General features: G+C 39.8%; 1 protein-coding gene across 12 annotated transcripts in view; it reads right to left on the reverse strand.

Moving 5' to 3' along the window:
- The window catches only part of KMT2A (lysine methyltransferase 2A), a 93,861-nt gene that overhangs the window by 39,582 nt on the left and 31,696 nt on the right, over positions 1–22,583 (reverse strand). For 9 of the 12 annotated variants that reach the window (XM_031652908.1, XM_021926599.2, XM_009187404.4 and 6 more), the window contains 9 exons: positions 19,134–19,203; positions 13,861–16,511; positions 11,174–11,351; positions 9,762–9,996; positions 7,466–7,530; positions 5,603–5,980; positions 5,211–5,284; positions 3,689–3,820; positions 3,028–3,141 (listed from right to left, as the gene is read on the reverse strand). In XM_031652908.1, the coding sequence (XP_031508768.1) occupies positions 3,028–3,141; positions 3,689–3,820; positions 5,211–5,284; positions 5,603–5,980; positions 7,466–7,530; positions 9,762–9,996; positions 11,174–11,351; positions 13,861–16,511; positions 19,134–19,203 (3,897 nt within the window). The remainder of the gene's footprint in view (positions 1–3,027; positions 3,142–3,688; positions 3,821–5,210; positions 5,285–5,602; positions 5,981–7,465; positions 7,531–9,761; positions 9,997–11,173; positions 11,352–13,860; positions 16,512–19,133; positions 19,204–22,583) is intronic. The other 3 variants (XM_021926601.2, XM_031652914.1, XM_031652913.1) reach the window with 2 other exon arrangements.

Raw genomic sequence — 22,583 nt, forward strand, 5'->3', positions numbered from 1 at the left:
GGGTGAGGGAAATAGGGAGGGTTTAAACGTTTTCTGTAATATACGAAACAATTCTAAGCTCTGGTTTGTCCTTTCCATTTCTATTTTTTTAAAATTCATTTTTATTTTTATTTACTTATTTTTTTGACATAGAGTCTCACTCTGTCGCCCAGGCTGGGGTGCAGTGGTGCAATCTCAACTCATTGCAATCTCCGCCTCCCGTATTCAAGCGATTCTCCAGCCTCAGTCTCCTGAGTAGCTGGATTACAGGTGCATGCCACCACACCTGGCTAATTTTTTGAGACGGGGTTTCACCGTGTTAGCGAGGATGGTCTCCATCTCCTGACCTCGTGATCCACCCACCTAGGCCTCCCAAAGTGCTGGGATTGCAGGCATGAGTCACCACGCCCAGCCTCCATTTCTAATTTTAGAAATAAGTTATTTTCATATTGATATAGGATTTTCAAAAATACTAATTAGGATAATCCACAATTTTCATTTGCCACAAAGGAATTATTGGGACAATTGGTCAAACCTAAATAAGGCCTATAGATCAGATAATAGTAATGTACCAATGTTAATTTCCTGATTTGGTAATTATACCATGGTTAAATACAAGAATATCCTTGATTTTAAAAAATACACACTAAAATATTTATAGGTAAAATGGTATATGTCTGCAACTTGTTCTCAAATTTTTAGACAAATGTATATCTATAGGTAAAATGTGTATATGTATTTTATTTGTTATTTTGTAGAAGAGATACACACAGAGAAACATATTAACACTTAGGGAATCTGGGTGAGGGGTACCTAGAATTCTTTGTACGACTCATAGTTTTTTTGTAAATCTGAAATCATGTCAACATAAAAAGTTTAAAAAGTTCGCCTGGAAGAGAGTTCATCAAGCACTGGTTATGCTTTAGGAGTGCAGTGCAGGCAGCAGGCTATTCTCTAATTCATGTTTTAGGAATCCTGTGAGATTGCTATGTACAACTATAAAGAATTTAAATCAGAACAATTATACCCTGAAAAAGAAATCTGTTTAATCCCAGAAGTTGAAGGACTGGTGCTATAAAAATAAGTTATACCTGTGGGTGGCATAAATGTGGGTGCAAAGCACTATATTAGGAGGGAAAAGAGATATAGTAGAACCCTGGCACTTGTAGACTGAATATTCTCAGTCTCAATGATATCTGAAGCAACTCCTGCACTTAGAACAATAAGTTGTTCATAATAGGGACTAAGAGAATATTTGCTTAGTAAATGAATACCAGGCAATAATTTGTAATTTTGCTAGTAATAACTTCAAATGGCAAGTGGGCAGGGTTGAGTTTCTTACCTAGTTTGTGTCTCACTGACTGCTCAACATTCAGATTTCAACCTAGCTTGGATTTTCTTATTTTTTCTTTTTTTTTTTTCTTTTTTATTTTTTTGAGACAGGGTCTTGCTTAGTTGCCCAGGCTGGAGTGCAGTGGTGTGATAATGGCTCACTACAGCTTTGATCTCCTGGGCTCAAGTGATCCTCTCACCTCAGCCTCCCAAGTAGCTGGGACTAGAGTAGCTGGGACTATAGGCACATGCTACCATGCCCGGTATTTTTTTTTTTTTTTTTTTTGAGTAGAGATGAGGTCTCACTGTTGCTCAGGCTGATCTTGAACTCCTGAGCTCAAGCAGTCCTCCTGCCTCAGCCTCCCAAAGTGCTGGGATTACAGGCATGAGCCATTGCACCCGACCTGGATTTTCTTTACTACCTTTGCATACATATCTTATGTGGTAAGTAATAAGCCAAAGAGGTATCTGCCAGGAATTTAAGAACTGTAAAGGATGTAGGATATGTCCCTTATAAATGACAAACTACTGCTTCCTATTCAAAATTGTGCACTTTTTCCTTTCTCATTGTAAAGGTGGTACATACTGCAAAAAAACTCAGAAAGATTAAAAACAAAAAAAACAAAAAAACAGAGAAACAAATAGAGGTCACCCATAATCCAACCACACTCTTAATATTTTGGTATGAATCCTTCCAGATTGTTTTCTAGATATATATTCTAAAAACACTTTTCCAAACTAAGATGGGATTGTGCTTTATATACTATCTTGTAATCTGTTCTTTTCACTCAGTGATATGTCATGGACATCTTTCCATGTTATTACTGCAATTACTTTTGACCAACCTAATAACATCAATCTATATTATCATCTTTAGGACTTCATATTTGCCATTATATATGCCCTATACTTATTTTAACCTATGCTCCTATATGGACTTTTGGGTTGTTTCCAGTTTTTTATTATCATGAACAATATTGAAATGAACACTACTTTATATCTACAGGTTTGCCAATTTATCTATTTATATCCATAAGTATTTGAAGTGCAATTGCTATGTTAGAGGATATACCTATTTTAAAGATAAATATATATTTCCAAATAATTCCCTCAGAAAGAAAGATTGTAACTAATCTATATTTCTTTCTACCAACAGAAAGCCCCCATTTATTCAGGATTCTTTTTTATCATGCTTTAATTTCCAGTTTTTGGTCACTAGAGGGCTAAAAAACAGACACCCTCCTTTCACCTCCCCCACCACCTACCATGTATTTATTTCTAATTTTGTGAATTATCTATTTCTGTCTTTTGCCTATTTTTTTTCTGGATATCATTCCTTTTTCTTATTAATTGGTAAGAGCTCTTTGTAGACAAAGAGGCTCTGATATACAATATAAAACCACCACCAACAGCATCCCTTTTAACAGACCACTGTATAATTTTTTCTCTTATTTAGACATCTAACAGAAAGATCAGAACTCTAATAAAGACTGAATTTAAGAGAGATGGGATTATTGATCTTTTCACTCTCCATAACTTTGCTACTCTAATAGCAGATTCCTTCCTAAAATCTCTAAAATACTTCAAAACATTTCTTTAGCTGGTTTAAACAGGGGATAGTACCTGCTAAACACCAACAAAACAGACTATAGTAATTTCATCCACAGAAAAATAATCTGTGTACTTCCTGGGGTACAAAGAAGCAGGATGCCTTACCTCTACATGCCCACTACTGGCACAGAGAAAGCAAACCACCCTGGGTGTTATAGGAACAGAAGTCAAGATTCCTAAGCCTCCCATCTCCCATACATTTTCTGCTTCACAATCCTCCTGTGGAGAGAAAAAGGTCACTTAGGAAAGTTTTACAATTACACAACTTTGGATGGAAAATAAGGATGAAAAGCATAAAATTAGTATGACATCAGAATGTCAGAGTATTTCATTTCAATGAGTCCAAAAATAACTGCTGCTTTAGAAAGTTTAAATCTCAGACACAGACTATTAAAAGGCTCGCTTATTTGTTCAATTCATATCGAATATATTGCAAAGACACACTGGGACTGAATTTCCCTTACAGTTTTGCTAACTCAAGGAATCATCATGGTTTGATACTTTCCATGTGAAGGAATTACTTCCTCTGATACTGCTCAGGATGGATAGGAATGTTTCATTATCTATGTTCTGCAGTCAGTTCACAAACAGTGACCTAAGAACACTGACCAAAGCTCTCCCAGCGCTAAACCTATCTGTGAATGGGAGTTCTTATTCATTTCCCCAGTTGGTGCTGATTTCCTCTTTCAACACCTTTGGTAGTAGCATTTTCTTTATTTAAAGTCTTTGACACTCAATATACTTTACGGTCACTGAAAACCTTTACCTTAAAGTCCACTCTGATCCTGTGGACTCCATCTGCTGGAATTTTTTGCTTAGAACTATTGCCATTGGAGAGAGTACTGAGGATGTTCAAAGTGCCTGCATTCTCCTGCTTATTGACCGGAGGTGGTTTTTCCTAAGGAGACAAAAGATGAATATAGAACAAAATCACACCCTATTTGCCTTCATATTTGCAACAGATAATAACACAAATGACAAATCTTATTAATAGATCTAAAAAACATGTTTCCAACATAAACAGAGAAATAATCTTCAAAAAAAATTTTTTTAAGAGATTGGGTCTTGCTTTGTTGCCTAGGCTGCAATACAGTGGCACAATCATAGTTCACCGCAGCCTAGACCTTGTGGGCTCGAGTGATCCTCCTGCCTCAGCTTCTCAAGAGTAGCTGGGACTACAGGTGCATGCCACCATGCCTAGTTGATTTTTAAATTTTTTATAGCAACTGTGTGTCACTGTGTTGCCCAGGTTGGTCTCCAGCTCCTGCCCTCAAGTGATCCTCCTGCCTTGGTCCCCCAGAGTGCTGGGATTATAGATGTAAGTCACCACACTATCTCTTTATCCATAATAAATAAAAATAGTGAAAACAAGGAGGGGTGATTTTTACAGACAAATAATTGCTAAAGGATGTTGGGGTCAAAAAATAATTATGCCAAATGGCTTTTAGAATAAGCAGATTCCTAGGCTAGAACATACAGGGCCACAAAGAAGGGAAAAGCAACAAGGAAGAGACCAAAAAAGAAACAGGCTAAAGCCTAAACTTTTTTTTTTTTGAGATGGAGTCTCGCTCTGTCATCCAGGCTAGAGTGCAGTGATGCAGTCTAAGCTCACTGCAGCCTCTGACTCACAGGTTCAGGCAATTCCCCTGCCTCAGTCTCCCAAGTAGCTAGGATTACAAGCGCCCACTACCACACCCGGCTAATTTTTGTATTTTTAGTAGAGATAGGGTTTCACCATGTTGGCCAGGCTGGTCTCAAACTCTTGACCTCAAGTGATCTGCCCGCTTCGGCTTCCCAAAGTGCTGGGATCACAGGCGTGAGCCACCGTGCCTTGCCAAGCCCAAACTTTTTTTTTTTGGAGACAGTGTTTTGCTTTGTCACCCAGGCTGGACTGCAATGGTACAATCATAGCTCACGGTAGCCTCGAATTCCTGGGCTCAAGACGATCCTTCTGTCTCAGCCTCCTGAGTACCTGGGACTACAGGCAAGCGCCACCATGCCTGGCTAACTACTTCTTCTTTTGTTTTTTTGTTTAAATAAAGACAGGGTCTTGCTATGTTGCCCAGGTTGGTCTTGAACTGCTGGCCTCAAGCAATCTTCCCACCTCAGCCTCATTAAGTGTTGGGATTACCGGCATGAGCCACCGTGCCCAGCTAAAAGCCTAAACTTGAAATTTCTTAATTTTAAGAAATTCCACTGCCATATACATAGAAGTCAAGGATAAGGCTTTTTCCCTACAAAATAGAATACATCCCTGAGAAATGGCAGAGAAACAAATCTCTCCTCACCTTTTCTTTTGGTTTTTGTTTTACAGGGATACTTGGGCGGGGAGCCACTTTTTTCTGTTTGCTCTGCTCTGGACCTAAAAAATTCAGAATAAATTGCAGTCAGATGCTGGCAACAACTACTTTAGTACTGACTGACCTGTGAAGAAAGGGGCATTAGAAAAAAAAAAAACTATTTAAACTCTAGGCTTCGAACAGGAAATTAAAACAATATCTCCAATTTAACTGGTTTTTTGTTTGTTTATTATTATACATAATAGTTAGAAAGAGAGCTGATTTTCTTGAACTGAAGACTTAAAATCATACATTTCCTGCTTTCAAATGCTGTTTGAAACATCAGTGCTTTTTTGTTAGTACTTGTGGTTCAGCAATTCCTTCTTGCCCTCCGCACTCACCTGATTCTGGTGGTGGAGGCTGCTTTTTCTTGGGTTCACTAGGAGTGGTTTTGGGAACTTCTTTTCTTGGCGGTCCTGTAGTAGGTGGCTGAGGGGGGATGACCGGTGCTGGCTGGGAGACCTGCTTGCTTGACTTCCTAGAAGCTGGAATGGTGGCCTGTTTGGATTCAGGCCCAGGGGACGAGACATTCCCTTCTTCACTCTTTTCCTCGACGGGCTTTCGTGGAGGAGGCTCACTACTGCTTTTCTTTGGGGCAGGATCCTCTCTTGCTGATGGGGTAGGTTTCTGACTAGAGTCCACCACGTTCTTCACAACACTGCTCTCTTTGCTCTCTTTCTTTTCACTGGTCTTAGACTTTTTTTCTTTCTTTTTCACAGCTGGGGGAAAAACAACAACATCATCTGTCTATAAGTGAGAATAATTTTATTTAAAATAGAATTACAGAGCCACCATATGATCCAGCAATCCCACAGCTAGGTATATACCAAAAGAAAGGAAATCAGTATATCAAAGAGATATCTGCACTCTCATGTGTACTGCAGCAATATTCATGACAGCCAAGATTTGAAAGCAATCTAAGCGTCCATTAACAAATGAATGGATGAAGAAAATGTGGTACATATCCACAATGGAGTACTATTCAGCCATAAAAACGAACGAGATCCTATCGTCTGAAACCACATGGATGGAACTAGAGGACATTATGTTAAGTGAAATAAGCCAGGCACAGAGAGACAAACATCACATGTTCGCACTCATTTGTGGGAGCTAAAAATTAAAACAATTGAAATGATGGAGATAGAGACAGAGAGAATGATGGTTACAAGAGGCTGAGAAGGGTAGTGAGGTTGAGGGGGAAAGTGGGGATGGTTAATGGGTACAAAAATATAGCTAGATAGAAGTGAATAAGATCTAGTTTTTGATAGTACAACAGGGTAATTACAGTCAGCAATAATTTACTGTACCTTTAAAAATAATTACAAGAGTATAATTAGATTGTTTGTAACACAAAGGATAAATGCTTGAGGTAATGGACATCCCATGTACCCTGATGTGATTATTACCCATTGTATGCCTGTATCAATATATCTCACGTACCCCCATAAATTAATACACCTGCTGGCCAGGTGCAGTGGTGGCTCATGCCTGTAATTCCAGCACTTTGGGAGGCCAAGGTGAGAGGATTGCTTGAGCCCAGGAGTTCAAGACCAGCCTGGGCAACATGGCAAAATCCCGTCTCTGCAAACAAAAATTACAAAAATTAGCCAGGCGTGGTGGTGCGCACCTGTAGTCCCAGCTACTAGGGAGGCTGAGGTGGGAGGATGGCTTCAGTCTGGGAGGTCGAAGCTACAGTGAGTCATAATCATGCTACTGCACCCCAGCCTGAAAGACAGAGTGAGACTCTGTCTCAAAAAAATAAATAAGTAAATAAATATACCTGCTATGTATCTACAAAAATTAAAAATAAGTTAAAAAAATACATTTAAAAAATAGAAGCGTAGAAACGTGACACAACATTCTCAGTTTCCTGCAGCTAAAAGTTAGCATTGAAAGGCTAAAGAAAGTTAATGCTAAGTTGATCAGGTGAAATAGGTATACTTTAATTGCTCTAGGAAATAGAATGAACTATAATTTTTATATAAATCTTAAAGACTTATTATGTAAAATTTAAAAAATATCCCCCAATACAGGAAATAGTCCAATCAACCCCCATGTACCTATTACGTAGCTTCAACAATCTACTCCCTGCGAAAGAGTTGCACTTAAAAAAAAAAAAAAAGTATTATCTTCTACTGGATGTATACAACTACACAGCATTTAAGCAAGGAACATTTGGGGGAAGACCTTTTTAACAACACTACCTTTAGCTTGCTTCTGCAGGTAGGCTTTGGAAGGCATCCATTGTAGATTCTGACATTTTCTCATCCTAGGAAAACAAGGATTAAACCATGAAACAAATTAAATTTAGAAGAGAAGCACTGAAACAAGTGTTCATTTTGCCTGAAACAATCAGTGAATCTTTATTCAGGTTCACATTTTTATAGCTGAAAAAAGGACTGCTCATTACTCAGATTAAATCTGAGCCTTTGAATCCCCGGATCAGCAATTTCACCTACCTTTAGGATCTAAAAGGAGCAAATATCAAATTATTTTTGAAATGGGACTCAAATTTCTTGTAATCCAACACTGACTAGCACTACACACAAAGTGATCAGTCAGTATTTCTCGTAGTCACATCAGTCCTACTCTCTTATGAGGTTAATATTCATCAAGTAATCTTAACACAAAACAGACTAAAATTATCAAACAACTCCTTTGTCTACCACTACAATGTTATAATTAAATCTGGTGGCTTTGATATATACTTCACCCCTAAATTTAGATTTAATAAAATTCTAATGTAATCTGAAGTCTACAATTGCACTGAATCCACTTTAACTCTTAAATTTAGCACAACTTTATCTTGCTATCATGTACTTTTTTGTGATCTGTGAATTACTTTACTTCTTTCCACTAATGAGACTGAGACAAGATTCTTGCTTAAGGTCAGACCAAACCAAAGCACAGAACTACTTCTTGTCTCCTAGAAATTATCTCCCCTGAAGTAAATAATGTAGCATTTCTCCCAACTATTCTTTATATTAATCACTTTCATGTCACTCACTCATTCAGCAAATATCTATTGATACCTATTATTTGTGCCAGGTAATTTACAAGATGCTCAATCACCAAAATTTCTGTTTATGCTACTATCTTGATCTACTTTAAATAAAGTATCCCAGATGGCAAAAAGTACATCCACAAACTGACTAAAAAAAGGAGAAAAAGTAGAGTAATAAAAATTTCAACATAAAAAATTCCATATTAGGGGATGGCTAATGGGTACAAAAAAATAATTAGAAAGAATGAATAAGACTTAGTATTTGATAGCACAACAGGGTGATTATAGTCAATAATAATTTAATTGTACATTTAAAAATGACTGAAAGAGTGGATTGTTTATAATACAAAGGATAAATGCTTAAGGGAATGGATACCCCATTTTGCATGATATGATTATGATGCATTGCATGCCTGTATCAAAACATCTTATATATACCATAAATGTATATACCTACTATGTACCCATACAAATTAAAACAAAACTTCTTAAAAATAGAAATTTCGGCCAGGTGCGGTGGCTCACACCTGTAATCCCAGCACTTTAGGAGGCCGAGGCAGGTAGATCACCTGAGGTCAGGAGTTCAAGACCAGCCTGACCAACATGGAGAAACCCCGTCTCTACTAAAAATACAAAAATTAGCCAGGCATGGTGGCGCATGCTTGTAATCCCAGCTACTCGAGAGGCTGAGGCAGGAGAATCGCTTGAACCCGGGAGGCGGAGATTGAGCCATTGCACTCCAGCCTGGGCAAAAAGAGCGAAACTCCGTCTCAAAAAAAAAAAAACCAACAGAAATTTCATATGAGGCCAAGCACTGTGGCTCATGCCTGTAATCCCAGTACTGTGAGAGGCCAAGGGAGGAGGATCACTGGAGCCTAGGAGTTCAACGTTGGCAGTGAGCTATGATCATGCCACTGCACTCCAGCCTGGGTATCAGAGCAAGACCCTGTCTCTTAAAAAAAAAAATTCCATGTGCACGAAAATATTCTAAGAGACAGTCGGAAAGCACAGATATTTATGCAGTGTATCTCCAATGTTTCCCGAATTGTCATAATTTTGTTGGGTCAACATAATTTCATAAAGTTGTCAGGTTTTAAGTAGGAATCCTCCAGAGCTTCAGTCTGATGTGGTAGTCATTAGTTACACATGGCTAAAGTTAAACGAAATAAACAATGTAGTTTCTCAGTCACACTAATCACATGTCAAGCACTCAATAGCCACATGTGGCTAATGGCTGCCACACTGAACTAAACATTTCCATTATTGTTGTCTACTATTCCAATAGAACATTTCCATTGTTGCAGAACATTCTACAACATGGCCCCAGAGTATTTCTTATTTAAGAACAGCCCACACCACAAAATCTAACTGTAACAAGTCTTACAACTCAATTACAACCACATTCAGTGTCCTGATGCATCTGTGCAACAAACTAGGGATAAATAAGCAACTTTATGGTTGAGAGGTCAACATGTCAGAGTGAAACACCTACTTACTTGCAGCACTGCTTCTTTATATTGCGACCACCAAACTTGGGCTTATCTAAGCAATTAGTACAAACACCACAGTCCTCAGGCACCTGGCAGCCGGGACACTGCCCACACCGCCTCGATCGCCGTCCTTTCTTTACTGGAGGTTCCTGGGGTGCCTTGTTTCTAGTGACAGGTTTAATTGGTTTGATGGGTGGAGCAAGAGGTTCAGCATCTTCTGAGCCAGCAATTGATGACTTGTCTGTTAAAGAAATGAGGCATTAGTTCCAAGGGAGTACTGAATCCCTTCTTGGGAGTAGAAGGAGAGGTTCTCAAAAATCCCCTTCTATCATTAGATACCTTCAAACCTTGTTTTAATTGGTACTCCAAAAATAAAATATATTAAAATATTTATATACAGAACTCAGAATCTATTTTAAATAATTATTTAAATGTGTAAAAATGCCAATAACTTGGCCGGGCACAGTGGCTCATGTCTCTAATCCTAGCACTTTGGGAGGCTGAGCCGGGCAGATCGCCTGAGGTCAGGGGTTTGAGACCAGCCGGCCAACATAGCAAAACCCCTCTCCACTAAAAATACAAAAATTAGCTGGGCATGGTGGCACATGCCTGTAATCCTAGATACTCAGGAGGCTGATGCAGGAGAATCGCTTGAACCCAGGAAGTGGAGGCTGTAGTAAGCTGAGATCATGCGCCTGTACTCCAGCTTGGGCGACACAACGAGACTCCGTCTCAAAAAAAAAAAAAAAAAGCCAACAACTTGCATCTCGATGAAAGCAAAATTCCAAATATTGAAAACAAAACAGTCTAATCTAAAATCAAGAATAGAAACCAAATGCTTCTAAGGATTCTTCAAACCTCTAAATTCATTCTGAGTGGCCACTCTGCACTTAAGAACTATATGGCAGCCATGAGAACGTGCCTCCTAGACCTCCAACTACAGAAAGCACAACTGACCTGGGCCCCCGCCTCTGTGCTCTGAAATCGAGTGGTGCAGAGGCCACACTTACCATAGGCTTTCAGGCAGTGACTCAGTGGAGGAGTCACTCCTCCACCTGCTCCCGAGAGACACAAGACTCCCCTGACAGTCCACTTTTACTCAAAGACACCTTGACAGCTTTCTAAACCTTTCTTACCTGCACAGCAGTCTAGGAAGATTCTAGCCTTCCTTCCCCTTCTCCTTCATGGGGGTGAGACGGGCATCACAGTCTGACAGCTCTCCCAGCCTTCCCTGGCTACCTCCCCGTTTCCCTTCTCAGGCATTTCCTTTAATAAAATCCTCATGTTTTTAATCCCCTCTTGCCATCTGTTTTTCAGAGGACCTAGACTAACTATGAAGAGCCTACTGGGCATCCCCAGAATAATCAACAAACAAATCAAAAGCCTGTTCTGACTCCAAGTTGACCTTCCTGACCTACCATCATTCCCCATGGAAGACAAAATCTTTTCTCGTTCTTCCCATGGTAAGGCACTCAGGGTGGGCATGTCATCAGGAAACACAGCTCGTTTTCGGCCAAGGGCAACAGCTGCTCTTCTGCAGACATGTTTAATCCGGGGTCCTCGCACAGAGGTCTCTGATGAGTCACTTTCTTGACCCTGAATATGAGGCAATCCAAAAACAGTAACAACCATACATGTTGAAATTATAACTGAATGAAGCCGAGGTATACTTGATCAATTTCATGATGATTTAGAATCAAAACATACAACTCTAATTATTCCCAGCTGATAAATCACATCAAAACAGAAATCAACTATTAACGTATCCTAATTGGCAGCACAAAAAAAAGATCTCTAATCAAAAAATAAAAAACAGCTTGAGGTGGGAAGATCATTTGAGGCCAGGAGTTCAAGACTGGTATGGGCAACATAGCGAGAACCCATCTCTACCCAAAATTTAAAAATTGGCTGGGCGTGGTAATACACACTTGTAATTCTAGCTACTTAGGAGGCTGGGACAAGAGGATCACTTGAGCCACCTTGGGTGACAGAGTGAGACCCTATCTTAAAAACAAACAAGCAACTAAGCTTCTATTCCCAATTACACTACTATTTTAAATTCCCCTCAAAATTCAAGCTGCCAGTCTATATTACCAAAAAGTTCAGTGTGATATAAATATGGCTTATCTAACCAAAAACTATTTCTTATATTTCCTTTATCAACAGAGAAGTAGGAGTGAAATAACTTATAAATGAAAGTATAGGCTGGGCGCAGTGGCTCACGCCTGCAATCCCAGCACTTTGGGAGGCCGAGGCGGGCGGATCATCTGAGGTCGGGAGTTTGAGATCAGCCTGACCAACATGGAGAAACCCTGTCTCTACTAAAAATACAAAATTAGCCGGGTGTGGTGGCGCATGCCCGTAATCTCAGCTACTCAGGAGGCTGCGGCAGAATTGCTTGAACCTGGAAGGCGGAGGTTGCAGTGAGCTGAGATCACGCCATTGTACTCCAGCCTGGGGAACAAGAACGAAACTCCGTCTCAAAAAAAAAAGGAAGTATAAAAGGCTACAACAGAAATGTCTCAGATTTTAAAGAGCCACTGCTCCTATCACAAAAAACATCCAACATGGTGTTAAAAATAAGTCCCATTATATTCCTGCTACAATTCTCAACTGGCAGAATTACTAAATGTAACTATGGCCCTAGGTTGAATAACATTAATTTTATTTATTTATTTTTTTGAGACGGGGTCTCACTCTGTTACCCAGGCTGGAGTACAGTGCCGCGATCTCGGCTCACTGCAACCTCTGCCTCCCAGGTTCAAGCGATTCTCCTGCCTCAACCTCCCGAGTAGCTGGTACTACAGGCACATGCCACCATGTCCGGCTAATTTTTTGTATCTTTAGTAGAGATGGGGGTTCACCGTGTTAGCCAGGATGGTCTCGATCTCCTGACCTCGTGATCCGCCCGCCTCAGCCTCCCAAAGTGCTGGGATTACAGGCGTGAGCCACCGCCCCCGGCCCTGAATAACATTACAAATCTAAGTTTATGGCCATCTTACTCTAACTTGATATGCTGGCATAAATAGGCATCTACTACATGACAATCTTTTCAAAAGACCCTAAAGATCAGCAACACTTCTCAGAAAAGGCCAGTGACTAGCTTACTTTGTTAAACAAATAAACAAACAAAACAATAAAAAAACAAACAAAAATGCCGTAAAAATCTGTTTGGCATCATGTTAACTAACTGAATTCTATAGCTTTCCTGTTCCATGGCCTAAGGCTAAGTGCTTCTAATCTGTTTGTTTATTTATTTATTTTGAGACAGAGTCTTACTCTATTGGCCCAGGCTTGAGTGCAGTGGCGGGATCCCAGCTCACTGCTATCTCTGCCTCCCAGGTTCAAGTGATTCTCTTGCCTCAATCTCCCGAGTAGCTGGGAATAGAGGCGTGTATCATATGCCCAACTAATTTTTTTTTTTTTTTTTTTTTTTTTTTTAAGTAGAGATGAGGTTTCACCATATTGGCCAGGCCAGGCTGGTCTCAAACTCCTGACCTCAAGTGATCTGCCCACCTTGGCCTTCCAAAGTGGTGGGATTACAGGCATGAGCCATGGCACCCGGCCAGTACTTCTCATTTGTATTCTGCAAAAACATATTATCTACTGCTCTAATCCCTCACTACTCAGAGGAAGAGAATGCTCCCCTCCGGTTTTCTATTCTATCAGGGATAGTAAAACAATTTGACTATTAAAATGTACCTTTAAAATTAAGTCCCAGGTTTAATTACATCAAGCCTATAAGGTACAAACAACTCAGCATCCTCTGAGTTGTTTAAGTTATCTAAGTCTCAACCTTAGTTCATTCAGCCTTAGTTCCCCAATTTTCCACAGGTGCCAATCCAGCTATCCAATATTCCTCAAATATGTTTCTTACTTTTCCATTTCTACCCACACTGTTCCCTCTACTTAGAATGTTATGTCCTGCCATTTTCTACCTATCAAAATCCTACTGGTCCTTCAAGGACTACTGCAAATACCACTGCCTCCACCATATTTTCTTGGTTCTCATAACTGGATATAACTGAACTACTTAGCCTAAAACTTGCCCATAGAAAGGGCTCAATAAACTGTTAGTTTTAACAGGCAAGGTGGAAAAGAGTACCTGTGCTTTGGGCTGGTCAGTTTGTTTAAGACTCTTACTCTTCTCAATCTTGCAGAGCTGAGCTTTGGCCTTTTTTAGGAGGCTGGCAACCCTCTTGTCAGTCATTGGAAGCTTGTCTGCCTGAGCCAACATGGAGCCTATGGAGGAAGTGGAATGTTTAACAGTGCTAGATGAAGGAGTGGAAAGGCAGAGGGTTTTCTCCTTCTCCAGGGATGGGGCAGTTGGGCCGAGGTCCAAGTTGGTTTTTTCCAGATTTCCTCTCCCTTTCTTTATAAGTATTTTGGTTTTGACAGCTGTTGTATCCCCAAGAGTCACAGAAGTAATATCAGTCCCAGAATCATGTGATGAAGACTTCTTCCGCCCTGTTGCTTTTTTGGCAGAAGATGAAGTGGCAACATCTTCACCAACAACCTTCTCTTTGGAAACCCTACCCACAGGATACAAAGCAGAACTACTCTGAATTTCTGATCCCTTTTTCCTTTTCTCTTTCCTTGACTCCCGCTTATTCTCCTTTTCTCTCTCCCGGTCTCTCTCTCTACTCTTGTCCTTCTCCACGCTCTTGTCAGCATCTCGATCTTTGGACAGCTCCTCAGGGGCCTTGTCTTTATTTCTCCCTCTTTCAGTCTGAGAGCCTGGGGTAAACCAAGGGAAGAGAGGAGTAGGACTACTTGATGAAAATGGCTCTGGCGGAGCACTAGTCTGCTTCCTTGGTCTCTGATTTTTCTCTGCAGATTCCCCAGACTGAGTCAGGGAATGAGAAGGAAAAGTAAAAGTTGGGTTTAAGGCACTAGTGGCAAGAGGACTAACAGAAATGCTTAACGAGGAAGAGACAGAAGACGGGGGGGTGAGAGGTGACAGCTCAGAAGTACTAAGCCTTCCACTTCTCGTCCTCATGGAGTGAGAAGGAGATCTTGGTTCAGATCGAATAGGACTAAACACTTTCCTTTTCCTTTTTCTATTGGATACTCCTGAAGATGATGTTCCAGCAGAAGTTCGATTACTAGGCAAGGTTACAGACTCAAATATTCTAGAGTGAGCCTCACTTGGAGTAAATCTTGGAGCTCTCAGAAGAGGGCTCCTTTTGTGCATATCAAACCTTGTTCCAGAATGGAGTGGCGAAAACAATCGGGCTGAAGTAGCAGTACCAGATGCAGAAAAACCAGACGCAAAGCCAACGTCCTCGGGAGTTAGCGGAGGGGGTCGGAAATTATCAAATATTGGTTTGCGAATAAGACCTTCTTTGGCATACTTTGCTGAGGAAAAGTATTGTGGCTCTGACCTAGAATGCTTTAAAGAAGTCCACCTAAATGTCGGTTCTCGCAAAATAGATTTTCGCTTCCCTTGCATAGGAGCAGTGGAAGCAGGCAAAAATGGTGATGCTAAGGGGATTGTTGGAGGCATAAGCCAAGGTGTGTGGTCAGAGATACTGGAGGCTGGCTGCAGTGGTGGGGGTGGAGTCAGCAGAGGTGGAGGTGGAGACGAGGAGGTCTGCTGCTGGGGGGCACTTTGTAGAGTTAATTTTTTCGTCGTTCTGGATCCAAAACTTCTCTCCGACACTGAATACCTTCTGCTTCTCCTATCATTACTCTCATTTTCTGGGGACTGGGAAATGGGCAGTGGAGTATGAACTTCAGGGGTATCGCTCCGCTCCTCAGGAAGTACCTGAATCTCCTCAGAAGCCTGAGAGTCTGTGGAGGTATCAACACTGGGGCTACTAGATCGGGAGGAGTCTGAAGACATTTGAGAGGAGTGCTGAGAAGCTGCACTTGATTTTTCAGAAGATCCACAGGACGGGGCACTGAATCTACTATTCGGTGTAGACTCTAATCGGGCAATTTTAATTGGAGGGTCATAATCCTCATCCTCTATAAACCGCCGAGGGGTCTTAATGATCCGCGAGGAGATAGCACTGACAACAGGCATGATGAACTGTCGAATATTTTTGACCTGTGTCTTCACCTTTCTTCCCTGCAGCTGAGCTGCTTCTTTTTCAATTTTCTTTTGAGCCCCCTTTTTTGCCCTCTGCAAGAGTTGCTTAGCAATGGTTGCATCTGTCCTTTTCGAAGAAGGAATAATCCTAACTGGCTTAATCCTTCGAGGGCTTTGTCTGACAACTGTCTTATCTTCTTTTGTAAGTGGAGGTGTTCCTTCCTTGTCTTTCCGGACTTTCTGGGGCTTTTCCAGTTCAGAATTAATGAGGAGACCCGAAGGGGTCTTTATCCTTTCTGTTGATGGTGGCCTTCCTCTCCGTCGTACAATCTGTACCCCCTTCCTTCCTATTTGAAGCTTCCCTGTCTTAAACTTAGACTTGAGAGGAGACAGTTTACCTGCTCTTAATTTTTTAATCTTTGTGGCTTGCTGAAACGTAGCAGAAGGTGTCCTTTTAATTTTTTTCAGGTTATCTTCTTTGTTTCCCTTTGGTAACTCTGAAATGTCCTTTCCATGTGTTATTTTGATTTTTACTCCAGGGAAGGTGGGAGGTCTTCCTCTCTTCTTTTCTATACTTTTAGAATCTTTCTTCTTGATCTTATCTCCAGATTTGGTCTCTGATTTATTTAGAGGGGAAAACACAGATGGATCTGAGAGGATAGCTGAATTTCGGTCAGAGCCACTTCTAGGTCTCCCACGAGGTTTTCGAGGACTAGTTTTAACTGTGTATAGAAATTAAACAATGAAGAGCATATATTTAGCTGTGTAGTTTAGGTTTTAACTAAGCTGAATATAACTTAGCACTGGCCATTTTGTACTGAGTTCAACTTGAGTCTAATGAGTCAATCAAACATCTTAATTGTGCTTAGTTTCTTTTCACCCAGAATTTGCCTCAAAGAAGTCAGCAAATAACATGCCACCTGAAAGAACATTTAATTACTTTTTTGATACAAAAAGATAATTAAGAGTTTTCCACTGAACAATTAATCCACAAAACTGATTTTCCTACAATTTTAGATGAGCAAGAAGGTTTTTTCTGAATTCAAAGGAATTGTAAAGAAAAAAAAAAATCTGAACTTCCTTGCCATATCCTAGCCACCAAGATTAACATTTAAGAACATGCTTCTAGTCAGTCATCCCATCTTTTCAATTCAGAATTCTGGCTTTGAACAAATTTGAACACGCTGCTCTTCAATCATCAACATACCAACTCCCTGGGCAGTTCAGAGTACCATATTTCAATCTGTTTTCCCAAAGTAGACTAAGAAAAGTTTTACTGAACAGAAAAATGTTCATTCATGACACATCAGAATAAGATCACTGCATTCAGTGGCATGTGAACTAATCAGTGAAGTAACATAACGATGTGTCTACTAAATCTACTCCCCTGCCTAGAGGTTCTTGAGCTAGTTAGTCTCAAGTTGCAAAAAGATTTAACCTTAACTGATGTAAACAGCAAAGTGACAACTTAATAAATCAAAGTTCTGTTCTAAATAAAAGGAATTTTCCAATGTATAAATAAGCTCAGTTTGCTACTTTTCAAGCCATTCAAGAAAACAAGACTATTTTTAAAACACCTTGTATAAGCCTACATTTTAAAAAGTAGTAACTTGGCTATTTTATCAAATCTTCTCTTCCCTCTTGATAACATTCTTCTGAGATTAAAACTTCCCTTAATAGGCACCAAAGGAGATTTACGCCATTATGATGAACATTTTTTACAATGGAACTACTTTCTAACAGAACAGAAGTCAACAAATATTTTATTGTTGAGATTTCTAAATATAAATGCATTCCTCATCAATTAATTTATGAGAGTTCCTTTAATAGACTAAGGATTCACAGCTCCTTTCTCAACACAAAGGTAATAAACTAGGAGACAGCAGAGAAACCATGTTTCATTTCTCAAATAATGAAACATATCAAGATGGTTTCTTAGAAAAGAAGACAACATTCAAGGTAGACTGGTAGTCAAGAAAAAAAAACTTAAGAGAAAACTATCATGAAAACGTTGTGAATTAACAAAACTCCTGCCCGGAGTCTGGGTGACAGAGTGAGACTCTGTTTCAAAAACAAGAACAACAAACAAACAAAACAACTCCTGCCTGGAAATACATTAAACGATTCCTTACCATTGTGGTAGACTTGAACCTGGCCAATCAGAGGGCTTTATCAATTCTGAAAACCTCTTCTATCCTACTTTTTAAAAAATGCTTTTGGTAGACAAGTAGAAGCAGCAGAACAGAGAAGAGTCCCAGCACTGCTGCTAACTTCCCTGATCCAAAGAACTCTCAAACTGGTTATAAATCATTACTCATATATTTTATGGACCTCATTTTGTCATCTATAAACACAAAAAAAACCCAGATGATCTCTCAAATTCCTTTCCTATATGAAGTTTTAAGACTTCATCACATGTTAAAGAGAACACTGCTACTGTCTGAATAGCACAGATACTGGGACACTACCGCCCAACTCCCCCCAACTAGAATGGCAATACCACCCCTATATAAGAAAATAAAAACTGTCAACTTGGATGTTTGAATTAGATGATAATATATGATGACTCTTAAGTGAGACTCTAATGCTAGCACACATCACAAGCTAAGTCAATGTCAAAAAGCAGAAACAGCTAACAATATCATATTTAGCTGGAGTGTCTATCCACATAAAATCAAAGAAAACCATATATAAAGTCAGAATGGCAGCACAGATAGGGAATGCATTTTCATCAAAAGATGCATAGCTTTCTCCTATATAGAACTGAATTCTGCAAGCCATTAAATGTTATTTCCATTGAGGGTCTTCTCTTAGGAAACTGCTTGTAAGTCTAGAATTTCAAGATATTCTAGATATTTTGTTGGTGAGAATGATGACAAATATTGCTAATTTTCCATTTTTTTAAAATTTTAATACAGCCTTTCAAGAATCAGGTAAAAATGTTTCACATAATGCCAATATTTTGTTTTTGGTTCTTTGACAACAGTAGACCAAATTTAATCTGAAAAAAATAATGGCCAAATTATTGCCAAAGACATATACACTACCACATAACACAAAATGTGTAAATCTGAGGATGCTTTCAGTAGGTTACCTTCAGTTTGCCTACCAGATTTCCCAGTAATTCTGTAGAAACCTACTTCCCATGCCCCAAGTTGTTCCCAGAGAGAAAGAATAAGCCCAATGTGGCCTGATAGAGAAGAGTCCCATAAAGAAGTCTAGCTCATAAGCCATTTCCTAACCCCAGTACGGTAGAGCATCCTTTACATGCAAAGAAGGCAAGGGGAAGCCACAATCTCCTAACAAATAAAACTTAAAGGCACCATGCACTTAATTGGCCGTACCTGAAGGAGACCTTGTGGGACTTCGCACTCTGACTTCTTCATCTGAGCCAAAACCTAAGAATTGCTCATCCTACAACAAAGGAAAATTATTTTAAAATCAGAAGCAAAAACGTGCATACAAACACATCCCAAAGAAATGCCCAGAGGAGACACAAATGAATTTGGAAAATTTGCCTTTTTATATTAATTATCATCATTCAAATGGATACTATAAAATAACTAATATAGAAATAAATGGACCCAGTCATACAGCTTTATTATAGACAAATAGGAGCTGTGTAGTAACTGAACAATGCATTGAAATGTCATCTTTGGTGCATAGTACACAGAGGATAGTGCTAAATTTCAAACTGTAGATACAGCCCAAAACAATTAAAGGACAACTTTAAATCAGGTAAGCAAATAAGTATAATGGCAGAAACATACAGCCCCAATACAACAAATGCTTTTCAACAAGTATTTAAGTCTATAGACACATAAGGAGTAACATAAACAATATAATAATCTCTTGCCTTCTAAATATTAATAGAGACTGAAAGTGCCATAATTGTCAGTTCCTTAACTCAGGAATTGACATTTAGATATGATTTCTGTACATTTGAGATCCAGAGAGTCTCAACATGCATTTTATGGCATAATTTTGAAAATGCCTGTGATAAGAGACTTAATGGTGGGCAGCAGTGTTTGTGAAAGGGATCATGAATTGACCACATATAGAATGAAATCCTTTACTAAAACTTAGGGAAACATCCTATTTTCAGTTATAGTTGGAAAAGACAAAAAGCAAAAGCTTCTGCTTACCTCTAATTTTTAACCTGCTCTATTAAAAAAAAAAAGGGGGGATTTGTTTAACCTATTTTGCACAAGTTATCAAGAAAGATGGTCTATTTAAACAAACTGATTAACAGAAATTCAATGATTCAGAGATTGAGTTCTTTCCAGAGGGAGACACAGAATGATAGAATTTCAGATTCCGGAAACAAAATCCATATAAAACAAGAACAAAACAAGGAATGAAGAACAGACATTCTGGAACCTCCAATTAATAGTGGTAAGTCCGAAACTGAGTTCCAATGATAAAAGCACTGACATTTTCCTCTCAAGAGGTAAGATCACAGGTATGTGGACAACATCAATGAATTTTCTGAAGGATTATTTTCTCAGTTCATTTAAAACTAGAGTCAGGTGCTGACCGTCTTAGCCATTTTTCAGCCATGACTATATTAAAAGACATATGTAACTTTTAGGACAAATTAGCAGGTTCATCTCTTAAATTTAAATGCTTTAGAGGAGCAAAACATTTAAGGCCCAGTCTTTGCATACTAGGCAACTGAGAGACAAGTCTTATTGGCATCTAAAGAGGCTTTTGCTCTGAGATTGCTAAGATTAAAGTATTGGACTATCTAATACAAGGCTGAAATTCTCCTCTTCAAAGACATCTGAAAAAGCATTACAATTTTTTTTTTTTTTTTTTTTGAGTCTTGCTCTGTCACCCAGGCTGGAGTGCAGTGGCGCGATTTCAGTTCACTGCAACCTCCGCCTCCTGGGTTCAAGCGATTCTCTTGCCTCAGCCTCCCGAGTAGCTAAGACTACAGGCCCTTGCCACCATGTCCAGCTAATTTTTGTATTTTTTTTTTTTTTTTTTTTTTGAGACGGAGTCTCGCGCTGTGTCACCCAGGCTGGAGTGCAGTGGCGCGATTTCGGCTCACTGCAAGCTCCGCCTCCCAGGTTCAGGCCATTCTCCTGCCTCAGCCTCCGAGTAGCTGGGACTACAGGTGCCCGCCACCACGCCCGGCTAGTTTTTTGTATTTTTAGTAGAGACGGGGTTTCACCATGTTAGCCAGGATGGTCTCGATCTCCTGACCTCGTGATCCGCCCGCCTCGGCCTCCCAAAGTGCTGGGATTACAGGCTTGAGCCACCGCGCCCGGCCAATTTTTGTATTTTTATTACAGATAGGGTGTTACCATGTTGGCCAGATTGGTCTCAAACTCCTGACCTCAAGTAATCTGCCTGCCTCAGCCTCCCAAACAGCTGGGATTACAGGCATGCACCACTATGCCCAGCCACGAAAGAGTATTATAATTCTAAGAATGTATGAAACCTAAATTTAAGGAACACAGACTAGAGTACTTTTTAAAAAAAATTACCTATTTTGCTCAGGCTGGTCTTTAATTCCTGGTCTCAAGTGATACTCCTGCCTCAGCCTCCTGAGTAGCTGGGACTACATACATGCACCACCATGCCTGGCTTACTGGAGTACTTTTTACAGTTTCTTCTTTCATCACTAATTTAAATTCTTACATGTAAGTTCTTTTTCTGTTGTTTTTTTGTTTGTTTGTTTTTTGTTTTTTTGAGACAGAGTCTTGCTCTGTCACCCAAGCTGGAGTGCCATGGCGCCACCTCAGAGCTTGCTGCAGCCTCTGCCTCCCGGGTTCAAGAGATTCTCATGCCTCAGCCTCCCAAGTAGCTGGAGTTACAGGCATGTGCTACCACACCTGGCTAATTTTGTATTTTTAGTAGAGATGGGGTTTTGGCAATGTTGGCCAGGCTGGTCTTGAACTCCTGGCCTCAAGGGATTCACCCACCTCGGCCTCCCAAAGTGCTGGGATTACAGGTGTGAGCCACTGTGCCCAGCCGGTTCTTTTTACTTTAAGAAAGTTTAAAGTAAATTATTACTGTGAACATTATTTGTGAATAAAAAAATTTTCTCCTGACCAGCACAGTAGCTCACACCTTAATCCCAGCACCTTGAGAGGCTGAGATTGGAAGGACTGCTTGAGGCCAGGAGTTCAAGACTAGCCTGGGCAACATAGTGAGACCCAACATAGTGAGTCTTTACAGAAAATTTTAAAATTAGCCAGTGCTCACTCTGTCACTCAGGCTGGATTGCAGTGGTGTGATCACGGCTCACTGCAGCCTCAAACTCCTGGGCTCTAGCAATGCTCCTGCCTTAGCCTCCTGGGCAGCTGGGACTACAGGCATGTACCAGCACCTAGCTAATTTTAAAATTTTTTACAGAGATGGGGTCTTGCTATGTTGCCCAGGCTGGTCTCAAACTTCTGGGCTCAAGTGATCCTCCCACACTGGCCTTCCAATCTAAAAAAAACTAAAAATAATTTTAAAATAAAAAAATTAGCTCTCTCTCTTCATCTTAAAATAAGTTAGTATATAACTAACCTAAGACATGTAAATCTTAACCCCAAATAAATTTCTGGAATCATTTTCAGGGTTTACACTGTAGGCTACAATGTTACCAAAAAAACAAAACAAAACAAAACAAGCCAAAACTCCTAACAGCACAATTAATATAAAATCTTATCACAATAATGAAATTCCATACCGTTAACTTTTAAAATGTACTTTCAGGCAGAAAAAAAAAAGACACTAAATATAGCAACCCTAAAGTACATTTTGAGGAAAAAGCAAATAAAATAGGCAATGGCAAATCA

Source organism: Papio anubis, chromosome 12, assembly GCF_008728515.1.
Source record: "Papio anubis isolate 15944 chromosome 12, Panubis1.0, whole genome shotgun sequence".
Taxonomy (NCBI): Eukaryota; Metazoa; Chordata; class Mammalia; order Primates; family Cercopithecidae; genus Papio; species Papio anubis.